Source organism: Vigna umbellata, chromosome 5 (assembly GCF_029865625.1).
Source record: "Vigna umbellata cultivar VRB3 chromosome 5, Vumbellata_1.0, whole genome shotgun sequence".
In the NCBI taxonomy this organism is placed as follows: domain Eukaryota; kingdom Viridiplantae; phylum Streptophyta; class Magnoliopsida; order Fabales; family Fabaceae; genus Vigna; species Vigna umbellata.
The window spans coordinates 27,404,050-27,416,416 of NC_142169.1; the positions used below are offsets into that span (position 1 = coordinate 27,404,050).

A 12,367-nucleotide genomic window follows, 5' to 3' on the forward strand; every position below is an offset into this window, starting at 1 on the left:
ATTGCATTAATCACAACTAAACATAATAATGATAGCTAATGCTGACAAAATTAAATGACATAGACTCATCATGAAATATATAGCATACATATTACAAGAAGGTGACATGTCCATATCTATTTTCAACTGGTTCTTACTTGATCTCAATGAGATCAATATAATAACCTTAATATACAAAATGTAATTTCGAAATAATAAACCACATATCTATAAAATCAAATATGTTCAAAAGATAATGTATGCATACATAAAATCAAACATAGAACACAATATATAAAAGTGACTAACTCCAACTAAACTAAAGATTCCTCAAACTCTAAACTACCCATAACATGCTCATGAAAGACCTTGGACATAAGTCCCTTAGCAAGAGGATCTACTATCATGAAGTTTGTCCCTAAGTATTATATGAATATCTGTCCACTATGTACCCTTTCTTTAACAATCAAGAACTTGATGTCAATATGCTTTGACTTGCTCGAGCTCTTGTTGTTGTTAGAATACAATACGATATTGTCACAATATAACTTAATTCCTTTTATAATGAGCAACCTTGTAACAAAGTTCTTCAACCATATTTTTTGATTTGATGTCTTATAGAATGCTACAAATTTTGGAGTCACAGAAGATGAAGTTGTAAGGGTTTGCTTGACATTGCACAAATAAACTATGAAAGTATAACCTAAACTTGTCTTGGCATCCTGCAAAATCTTAATCAGAATACTCAGTAATCTTAATCAGAATACTCAGTAATCTTTAACTGGTCTAACCTCCTGTATGTGAGCATATAATTCTTTGTTCTTTTGAAATATCTCATAACACTTTTAGTTGCTTTCCAATGATATATTCTTGAATTGCTTAAATTTATGTCTAAGACACTATATGCTATATTTGTACACTTACATAATTAAGCATATATCAAAGTCCCTATAATTGAAGCATAAGGTTCATACCACAACCGCTAGTATAGAGTGTTCTTAAAATTAAATATATATTTTTTAAAATTTGACGAACTCCATAACAGTTGTTCCTTACACAACTGCTGCCAACCCATATATGCTCTTAGTTATAAATATAATTAATTACATCACTTTAATATTTTCACTAATAATATAACGGTCTAACCCATTTAATTCTTTATTTTATATATATATATATATATCAGGACATGAGTGAGTGAAGCATGATTTCAATTGTTCACATCGAACTCTATATTCTTAATTGAATTAACTGATATGAACCATGGTTTGTTTGTGAAGTGGATTTTTTCTTTTGGAAAATGTGAAACTGTCATTTTTCTTTCATATGTAGGTGATGACTATTAACATGTATTGAACAAGAAAGTATCACCTAAACTATTACATATAAGAAACAAATCGATCTCCATAGCTAATACTGTATATATATAATACAGATTACCAGCACATAAGAAAGTATCAACGAGCTGCCCTAAACATCTTTGTCTCAGTAGGTATTGCATTTGAAATTGTCAATATCTTGGTCTTTCTTATCAACTTCAATTATTGGATATAACAGTAATGAATTTTCTCAATTATTTCTGATGCCTGTGGCACTGTCATTGAGTCATACTTGTTAACTAATTGAAGTGTCTATCAATCATGCTTTATCTTTACAAAGAGAAGCCTGTGAGTCTCTCTCAGAGGCCACATTTCCTGTGTTCTTGAGAGGCATATCATGATTGTGTTTTCCTTCATATGTGGTCACAAATGATCTCGGGTCATCTATTGCTCTCTCCACGTGTTTACGAACGTTGCACTTTACATTAGTACATCTGTAGTAGCTTCTGCAAAACAAAATTATTTCACATGTTCTAAGAAAACATTATTAAATAATCAGTAGTAATTTGAACAGGAACTCAAACTCACGAGTCCTTAATTTCAAGGAATCTTGAAGCAGATAATTTAAATTATAGTTACTTTGATGAGAACATGAAGTATAATAATAAACCTGGGATATGGATTGCCCTTCACCACCTTCTGCCCGTATTTCCTCCAGCGAAATCCATCTCCAAGTATTTCAGAATCAGTGAAACTTTGCATCACAATCCGCGGCTCTACTAAACCTTCCTCTGATAATGCTACTTCATTAGATAGATTCTCATTTTTCCTGAACAATGAGATTCAATATATAAATTATCTTCTGACTAAAAATGGTGAATGACGAGATAAAACAATATTAAAATTGTACTAACATGTTACTTGATGAACAGTAACTGTTTTTGGACAGGATGCACAGGAAGGATGGCCTGGATCATGTTACCCAAAATGTTATGAACTTAGTAAAGGCTTTTTATAGGATCAAGTATGTTTTTTGAATTTATAGAACAAAATAAGAACAGAACTTTTTTAGAAAGACTAAAACTTTACCCTATATTAGTATGCTTTTATGCATTGATTCATTGCACACACTCAACTATTGTGTGGAATTCTCATATAACTGCTTAACCAACGATTTATCTGACATGTTATTGCAGACTATGGATGAATTAGTTAGGAAAAGAATTAACCTTCTTTTACTTCTGGGTTCATCTTCGTGTGCCTCATAACCCTTGCTTCCTTCCTCACATTCCCCACTTAGACCACAGGAGTTTTCCGTGCTTCCTCCACCAGCATTAGTCGCACCAATATTTAGACCAGAATCATTAGGCTGTGGAAGTTTGACATAATAATCTGAAAGCACAGATAGTCCTCCTCCTGTGTTCTCAACTCTACTTTCATTGCCTTCATTCCTCTCGCTGTGACTATTACTCCACATGTCTTGAACCATTCCATCAGACAACACCCCCGAACCTTGTGTCCCTGTTGCTGTGTTTCTTTTAGGTAGCTGTGGCTTCAAATGGTTATGTTCACCTTTATAAACAATTTCTGCAATCTGCCCATCAAATGATCTTTCAACCTTCTTTTTCACTGGACAATTAGGATGTGTGCACTTGTAATAACTTCTGGGGTACTCACTCCCTTTCACTTGCTTCTGACCATATTTCCTCCAGTTGTACCCATCATAAGAAGGTCGATCACAATTCGCTGAGGATGTTAAAGTCTTCTGCTCTTCCTCTGTGTTCTGCTGCACCATCTTACTAGCTTCGCTGATCTCGTTTATTTCTGCATGCGGGGCAATACTCTGATCAAGATGTGAACTCATGTTGGTTCTAAACTTTTCATTGATGGAATGTTGAAAATTGGCCTCCATTAACTGCCGTGTTTGCCGCTGACCAGTGCTGCAATTTCCCTTCTTCAAAATGAGAGAAAGGTGACAATTGTATAATATTAATCATCATAAAATTCACCGGGTCACATAACCTTTTTCAGAAAAGTGACCTTAAAACTTTGAACTAATGTTCACCACTAAATATGTTATTTACATTACTAACCATATTTGCCAAAAGAGACACAGTTGTCTTTGACACAAGTTTTGCCGTTGGTTTGTATATGAGGGACTGATTGTGGTCAAGTTTTGCAATCTTGTCAGAAGAGTTACTGAGTGCAGCTCCAAAAGTATCAGCCTGAAATTGTTAAACACCACTTATGTTGGAAGCAGCTAGGAAGAAGAGAGTTTTTCCAAGTGAAACAAAAGTTCACCTGACAAGAATCAAACCCTGTATGGGGGTGATTCAATGATGCAGGCTTGAACCTCACAGTCTTGGGTCTAATGGCAGAAACTGTAGCCTGAGAAGATGCAATATCAGGAGAAACATTGATTGCACCAGCTAAAAGCTCTGAGAAAGATTTGAAAGTAGAACAAGTAGGTCTTGAAGCAACAGGTTTGGCAATCACCACCCTTTCTGCTTCCTTAATATCCATCTTCAAATATGTCTCTCTTTCGCAAAGTCTGTTCACTTTACGAGTGTTTCTGTTTGCAATAAAAACAAAACCATCACCCTTGTTTCAATAACTAAATTAGCAGCAATTTCTAACGGTGGTGGCTTCAGTTGGCCCTAGACAAAATCACATCGTTACATATTACAAACTCAAGGGCTTAATCACGGTTCCTAGTCCGAAACAAACTTTGTTTGAAAATGATTATTTCACGGAAACAAAGTTGTGATAACACTACAAAAAACATTAATATTACCGACGGATTTTTACCGACGGATCAATATTCGTCGATATATCTTAATTTTCGACGGAATTACCGACGGTATTTTTTATGTGCATTACCGACGGATTTACCGAAGGCTTTTGGCCGTAGATAAGTGACATGCGCATTACCGACGGATTTACCGAAGGCTTTTGGCCGTCGGTAAAAAGAGCGGGATATTTCCCGCCCATTATTTCGTGGATGACATTACCGACGGATTTACCGAAGGCTTGTGGCCGTCGGTAAAAAGAGCGGGATATTTCCCGCCCATTATTTCGTGAATGACATTACCGACGGATTTACCGAAGGCTTTTGGCCGTCGGTAAAAGAGCGGGATTTTTCGAAACCAGCGTCGCATCCAGTGCCAATATATGTGGGTAAAAGAAGTATTTCTCCTCTCATTTCAATCAGTAAAGAAATCTCCACCGTGCTCTCCACCGTGCTCTCCACTGTCACTGCCCTCCACTGCCGCTGCCCTCCACCACCGTTGCCCTCCACCACCGCTGCTCTCCACCACCGCTGCTCTCCATCATCGTTGCTCTCCACTGTCACTGCACTCCCGCCTCTGCCCTCCCGCCGCTGCCCTCCCGCCGTTGCCCTCCACCACCGCTTCCCTCCACCACCGCTATCCTCTACCACCGTTCTTTCCACCACCGCTGCCCTCTACCACCGTTCTTTCCACCACATTGAAACGATTAGAAACATTTATCTTACAAATCTGAGAATTGCAGAAAAACTCTCCATGATTCACTATAATTTTAACTATTGAAAATAAATTGGTTGTTTGATACTTTGGAAACTAGTTTGTTACTCGCGTGATGCCGTTTTGGTGGTGGAGTTCGTGGAAATGGAAAAAAAAATTTACATAGCGACGAAGGAAGAGGAAGAAGATGAACCAGGTCGCGACATTTACCGACGGATTTACCGACGGCCAAAAGCCTTCGGTAATTACCGAAGGATTTACCGACGGCCAAAAGCCTTCGGTAATTACCGACGGCCAAAATCCGTCGGTAAAGTTTACCGACAACGTTTTTACCGACGGCATTTTGGCCGTCGGTAAGCCGTCGGTAAATGCTAATTACCGACGGATTTTATACATTACCGACGAATTATGCCCGTCGGTAATTTCAATCATTCTTGTAGTGTAAGAATAGAAAAGGGAAACGTTGAAGACTATAGATGAAAAGCCAAAACTATCTTCCCACCAACCAAAACAAGGTTTTATACTGATAGAACAGTGACAATGGGTTCCACCAAGAAATGTAAAAGCAACGTTTAGAAGAATTGAGACAAGTTTCATCAAATTGGACCACGTTCTTCTGTATTCCTCACGGGAATGCCCCATGCATTTATAATCAATCGTACTCAGTCGGGGAGAAAAATATGTTTTTTTTTTCAAAAGATAAAACTAAATTTTGCATAAATTAAAAATATAAATTTTAAAAATTATGTTATTCTTTTTAACTTGATTTATGTATAAAATAAATTAAGATTCATGCAGGTCGTGTAGTTTATCTATACTGTTTTTGCTTCAAGCTAGGTTTTATTTTCATTTTAACTTAGCTAACTATTGAAATACAGAAAAATTTACACATTGCACTGTTTACTTATTATTTACCTCTTTTATACAGTACAACAACTCACATGTTTTAGTTTGGTCTAAGAAGAAGGAGAGTAAAAAGAAAGAATAAATAAATAATAAGATAATTGCTTTGGATATTTGATAATATATAAGAAAATAAATGAAAAGAAAAATTGTTATTTATTTTTCTTTTATTTGTATATAACGTTATATATATATAAAATTCAGAATAAGTTTTTTCTTTTCATTACTCTCCTTTTCTTCTCAGATTGGAGAGAAAGTAAAAATCACGAGTCTTACAATAATTTTAGTCTCTTATTTTATGTTATTAAGAAAATTAAACAAAAATATTTTCCTTTTTCTTTTTTCATTTTGCACTTGATCCAACATATTAAATATGCTTCCCTTTTTTAGTGAAAGAGCACAAACATGATACTTGGATTCTGAAAGAGTTGGAAATTTTGACAGGAAGATTTACGGTACGTTCGTTACAGAGAAAGTAATAAAGGGAATAGTAAAGGGAAAAAGATAAGAAATTGTAAGAAAGGAATGGAAAGATAATTCTTTTTAATAACTCATTTATTAATATTAATATTATTTCTTATTTTTTATTATTATTATAAAAGGGTAAAAGAAATTCAAAAAATACACTTATATAAAAATTTCTCTCTTATATTTTAAGTAACACACACACATGTGTGTGTGTGTGTATATATATATATATAATATATATATATATATATATATATATAAGTTATTAGTAATTTGTTATGTAAAAAACTTCTATCATTTTCGTTAGTTATTTAAAAAAATATGTGGATTATTTTTTATTCAACGACTTACATGAACACCTATAAGTAATTTTTTATAAGTAAAATTATTTTTAGAAAAATATTCTGTGAAAAGTTAAATAAAAGTTAATGAAAACAAAATTGCATCACAAGTTCAATTAAAAATAATCTCTTATAAAGAAATTTAAATAAGTTACATCATAATATATAAAGTTACATTAATTTAATCTTTTTAAAGAATAACTTAAATACTTTTTCAATTGTTAATTTTTTTTATCATTAGCTTTATTTTATCAATTAATTTAAAAATTAATTACTAACAACACGTAAGGGATATTCGTGAGCATATACATATTCATTCATTGAGAAATAATTATAATCTAGACACTTATTTACTTACAATATTGTTTCTTAGTTTTTTTTCTCCTATTTCTTTATGATTATTTTTTTATTTTAGTCTCAATGTTATTAATTTGATGTTTTTTTTTATAAAACTGATCAGTATAATTTCTTCCATCAAATTTGCAATAATAATTATGTCCCGTGTTGTTCCATTAGTAAGTTAACTTTCACAGTCAGTTATTCCTTTTTCATGTTCAATGTTACTATTCTAACGTTATTAGCATTGGTTTGACTACATTGACACATTTCTTTTAAAGTGAAATCAAATTGATAATATTAAAACTAATGGGATAAAATTAAAAAAGAAATATATTAATAAAATAAAAAGACTACTAAAATTACAAGTACATATTAAAGATACTCCTTTTATCAAAATATGAATTTTATCTAAAAGCATAAGTTTGAAATTTCTTTTTCTTTATAAGAATCCCTAATTCCTTTTAACACCTTTTGATGTATTATATGAAAGATTTTTTCACTTACAGTGTTGTTTTCTCTTTTATTCTTATTAATTATTCTCTCTGTGTGACATAATAAATCTTTGATTTTTTTTGTTTGTGCCCAGAAGTTTTGAAGGAATTTGAAATTGTTTTTGTTGGGTTTTAAAGTGGCCAAACTTGAAATCTATACCCTGTTAGGAAAATTGAAGTCACAAACATGAAACCTGGCATTTCACTTATTTGTGTAGTCCTTGTCGGTCATAAATCTCCATTTTCGAAACTCACAAAAACTCAAATCTCCATAGCTTTATCTCTATATTAGATAGCCATGTGATAATGTGTACCAACAAAAACTTTCTACCAAACATGTTAAAAGCTTCCCTCTATTTCTAGTGTGAATTCATCAAGGGAAAAAAATGATATGATAAAAGAGAGAGAGAGAGAGAGACATGCACTTTCGTAGATTTTTAGAAAAGAGAAACATTGCCTGTAAGAATATACCATCTTTGATTTAGTCAAAGAAAAATTAAAGCGACTTTCCAAAATATAATTTCTTTACCTATTTTCTTTCATCTTGAACAAACAAAAAGAGTGAAAGTGTTTCTTTTTTTGTGTTTAAAGTAGTGAACGAAAACTTTTCAACTTTTCCCAGACTCCATTTGCGTTTTTAATTCACATCAAAAGTTCCACGCCTGTACAGATGGAGGATAAAGTATCACCTGGCTCAGGAACACTAATTTCAATCCATCTTTATGTATTGATTTTTTTTTTTAATTTTAAAAAGTTGATAACGATTAACAAACAGTATATGATAAATAACAGCAAAAAGGTATGTAATTTTGTACTGTCTAATGAAATTAAAGAAAAAAAAAGTGATTGAATATATATAGGAAGAGGAGTCTGTGTAAAACAGTCTTGTACTCTTGATCTATATGAAACCCAGAAAAATCTGAGAAAACCAGATCTTGTAGAATTTTACATACTCTGCGTTGTTAATGTAAAGAATGACTTTTGAAAAGTCCCAAATCAAGGTTAATTTGTGCCAAGTTTTGCCTTAGTTTGAAGATTTGAAAGGGAAAAAAACAAAGAAGCTGATTGTATCTTCCTTCTTGTTTGTATCTTTTCTTTTCATTCCTTTGTGTTTGTGTAAAGGGGTTCGTGGCTATCACTAGAAAACAAAGAAGAAAAGAGTAGAAAACTAACCAGAAAGCTTAGAAAAAGCAGCATGCCATAAAAGGATGAGGATTATTTTGGCTGAATTTTCATTTCCAGCTTTATGAATAAAACCTGAGTTTAACTTTTCCTGCATAAGGCTCATAATATCACAACAAAATAAGCCCAATATATACATAAAAAGAACGAAAAAATCAGTTCAATAAGGGTAATGTGTGAGCATCAAAAACAAAAATACGAAACCTGGGTTTCACAGGCAAGATTTTCTTCTCTAGATCCAAGCAATAAACCAGCAAAAGTAAGGACCTTGAAGCAGCTTCTTCTGAGGATCTTGTTCTGAAATCTCAACAGTTCTAATGCATGAATATTTATATTGTAATGCACACAGAAACCAGCAGCACAGAGAGGGAGAGAGAGGAGGGAGTGGTTTTTGATTTGAAAATAAAATCCAGAATCTAACTGCTATGTCTGTAATGCAATGCACCCTTTTCAAAAATTAACCACATGCTCTGTGGTTCTTAACAGTGAATGTTTAAAAGTATAGTTGCATTGCATTTGCATGTTTATGTTTGTTATGTTTATTGGGACATATGAATCTTGGGATTGGTGGTTGGCAGTGGAAGCCAACCTCCAACGTTGTACGGACAACTAACTGTCTCAGTGTCCCTCTTTGACCATTCGCTACGCGGGTAAATGGTAAATTGTTAAGAAACAGATAACGAGAGAGAAACAACAAGATATCATGTCAAATGAACTGTTACAGATATCAGATTAGATCCCACACCGAGTAGTTCAACTCTTCGACTCCTCTACTGTTACCGTTGCAGACACTTTGCGCGAAAGCATAGAACATGAGTTAATAAATATATCGATCCCAATGTTTTTTTTTTCTCTTTTATCTCATAACATCCTGTTGTTGGATTATTTCGCTCACTTTCATCTTGTCCACACTACACTAAATAAATAACATAAAATATATTATTTACTTGACAATTCTTTTCGCTATTTTAAAGTTTTTAATTAGGTTTTCTTTTTTAAGAATATTTATGAATTTAAGAAAACGTGACTAAAACTATAATAGCATGGCAAACGTGTAATATATTGATCTATCATTTACATATTGGGTAACGTACGCGTCATTATTTTTATTATTATGTTTTTCAATATAAGTAAATAACTAATTGTTATGATTAAAAAAGTTAGATCTTATTGAAAATCTGAAAACAATGAGATCATATAATAGTGGAACAAAAAAAACTATATTATTGTCTAAACCTTTGATATTTTGAAGACTTTTAGGATGTGTTATTATTGTCTTTTGCTAAAAGTTTTTATGATGATTTTATTATTCTATTATTATATGTTATTATTATTATTATTAGGAAATATGTTTCCAAAATTAATAGGTTGAAGAAGTAATTCGGTGAGTCATTTTTCATGAAAAAATTAGGAGTTGTTAACAAAATTATTGAAATAAGAATCATCGAGAGAGAAAAGAAAAAGAAGTTTTGGTTGTCACAAGAACACTATTAGAAGGGTGTTGTGGAAATTGTAAATGGAAAATGTGAAAGTAGTGAGCACTCTTCTTACTACTCATTTTAAACTAAGTGTTACATAGAGTCCCTTAAATGAAGCTGAGAAGGCATATATGAGCAGAGTTTCTTATGCATCTACAATAGGCAGTTTGATGTATGCAATGGTATGCACGAGATTAGATATTGCACATGTTGTTGGTATAGGCAAACGATTTTTTGTCAAACCCAGATAGAAAGCATTGGAATTTTGAGAAATGAATTTTAAGATATCTTCATGGTACTGTTGATATGAAACTTTGTTTTGGAGATTATAAGCTTAATTTGGTGGGCTATTCAGATTTAGATATGACTAGAAACATTGATTCAAGGAAGTCTACTTCAAGCTATTTGATTAAGTTTGTAGGGGAGTTGTGGCTTAGCAATCAAGATTGTAAAGGTATGTAACATTGTCTACTATAGAGGCAAAGTTCATTGTCATTATTGGAGCATGCAGGGAGTTGTTATGACGAAAGAAATTATTACAAGAGCTTAGCTTTGTGCAAGATAACTATCCATTATTTGTTGATAGTTAGAGTGTTATCCATCTTAGTAAGAATCCAACTTTTCATTCTAGATCCAAACATATTGATGTGAGGTATGGATACATGATGCTTTGGATGCTAAGTTATTGGAGTTGGAAAAGGTTCATACAAATGGCAATGATGTTGATATAATGACTAAAGAATAGCCAAGAGGAAAATTTGAAGTTTGTTGTGAGATCATCTATTTGGTGGTTATCACCACATAGTTGTGTGAGAGAGATTTGTTGGGTCTTGAATAATGGGCTCCCTTCCTATGTGGAGAAAAGACTCAAAAATTGAGAAGTCCATGTCTCACTTAACCTAGTGGAGAGGGAGCTAGAAAGTAATTCAAAGACAAAAAAAGTTGAGTTAGAATCCACTTAAAACCCTAACATATTGAGAGAGAGGAAGAGGAAAACATTTGTTCACGTATTTCACTAAGTTTTTATTGTAAAATTGGCATTATAGATCATGTTGAAAATTTGACAGCACGTTCAGGACATCCTATTCTTCATTATGATTGTTCAGATCTCTGACACGAGGTCTGAATTTGGAGAAATTGAGTTTGCACTACAATTGTGTATATAGGTTTTTTATCTTCATTGTTCTTTATTTGCAAACTTGTTGCTCTGCTTTTTGGTTAGATGTTATAGCATTACTTTGTGCACTTGATTAAGATTAATTTGTATTCTTTAATGATCATAAAGGACCTATTTCTTTGATTTGGACAACTTGTAGTGTTATACTTTTGCTTTGAAGGGTTTTCCACGTTAAAAATCTTAGTGCATTTGTATGTGATTTTGGTGATTTTTTGTTGTTATATAGATTAAATTTGTGTTTCTAAATAAGAATATTATTGTGTAATTTATTTTTGAAATTTAAAATATGTTTTCTCTATTTAAAAAAGTTATTTTTTATTTAAATGAGTTTATATGATAAATTTTATTTAAATATATTTTCTTATTTCTTATTTTAAATTATTGTTACATTAATTTTTCTTTTATCATTTTATGTAATTCAATACAAAAAAATTTTAATTATCGACAAATTTACTATTGATAAAGCCAAATTTACAGTTGGATTTTACTGACAAATTTTGAAATTTAATTACCGATAAATATTTCTATTAGTAATCAATTTGTCGATAAAGTAAGGTTCATTAGTAAATTAGAATTTGTATTGCAAATGACTATTTTTGTTGGTTTTATATCTCATGGTGCATTTAGTTAGTAAATTTAGTTAGTAATTTGTGATTCTTATTATTGACAAATATTTCCTTATGTCAATCCACAACAAAATGAGTTGTAAATTTCCTGCCAAATTTTAATGGGATTTTTTTTATATTAAGAAAAGATGGGTGAGAAGAAGAATATGAAAAAAAAAAGAGAAGGAGAGGAGAGGATAACACATGATAAATATTGTTCTCACCCAAGAGACTTCTGCAACAGTTGACAATTCAGGTAATTTACAACTCAATTAGACAACATTATTCATAAAAACACAAGAAACTTTTTTTTTGTATTTTTATCAAATAGTTGGTGTGCAAGCAATTTTAACATAGTGTGTTTACTTTTTTTAATGACTAAATTTCATCCACCTCATTGTCATGCATTCACAATTATCCCAATTTCAATTGCATGTTAATATCGACTCATAATTATACTCAAATCTTATTCCTAATATCTTTGAACTTATGATTACTCATCAAGTTCTAATCCCTTGAATCTTCAACAAGTAAAACATGCATTGAATTCAAAATTCAAAAATTACTAATAAATCAAATTGT

At 32.0% G+C, this 12,367-nt stretch overlaps 1 protein-coding gene across 4 annotated transcripts; it reads right to left on the minus strand.

Annotated features, from left to right (window-relative positions):
* Positions 1–1,331: 1,331 nt before the first annotated feature.
* Positions 1,332–9,274, minus strand: TTG2 (WRKY family transcription factor family protein). 4 transcript variants are annotated; one of them, XM_088114977.1, is made up of 8 exons: positions 8,730–9,274; positions 8,517–8,616; positions 3,600–3,870; positions 3,392–3,523; positions 2,528–3,249; positions 2,213–2,266; positions 1,969–2,127; positions 1,332–1,804 (listed from the first exon to the last, which is right to left on the minus strand). In XM_088114977.1, exons 3-8 carry the CDS (start codon positions 3,819–3,821, stop codon positions 1,618–1,620), a joined length of 1,476 nt encoding a protein of 491 aa, XP_087971103.1. In that variant the 5' UTR covers positions 3,822–3,870; positions 8,517–8,616; positions 8,730–9,274; the 3' UTR covers positions 1,332–1,617. The 4 variants fall into 4 exon arrangements, with proteins under 4 accessions (XP_087971103.1, XP_047162806.1, XP_087971104.1 ...); XM_047306850.2 differs by having other exon boundaries at positions 2,528–3,252; positions 8,730–9,271; XM_088114978.1 differs by lacking the exon at positions 2,213–2,266 and having other exon boundaries at positions 8,730–9,269.
* Between the last annotated feature and the right edge of the window lie 3,093 nt (positions 9,275–12,367).

Excerpts from the sequence above, each read along its gene's own strand:
- TTG2 (XM_047306850.2), bottom strand. The coding sequence starts at position 3,821 with ATGGATATTAAGGAAGCAGAAAGGGTGGTGATTGCCAAACCTGTTGCT. Across the intron at positions 2,128-2,212 it reads TACTGTTCATCAAGTAACAT|GAAAAATGAGAATCTATCTA; the intron begins GTTAGTACAATT and ends CTCATTGTTCAG. Across the intron at positions 1,805-1,968 it reads AAGGGCAATCCATATCCCAG|AAGCTACTACAGATGTACTA; the intron begins GTTTATTATTAT and ends TTTGTTTTGCAG.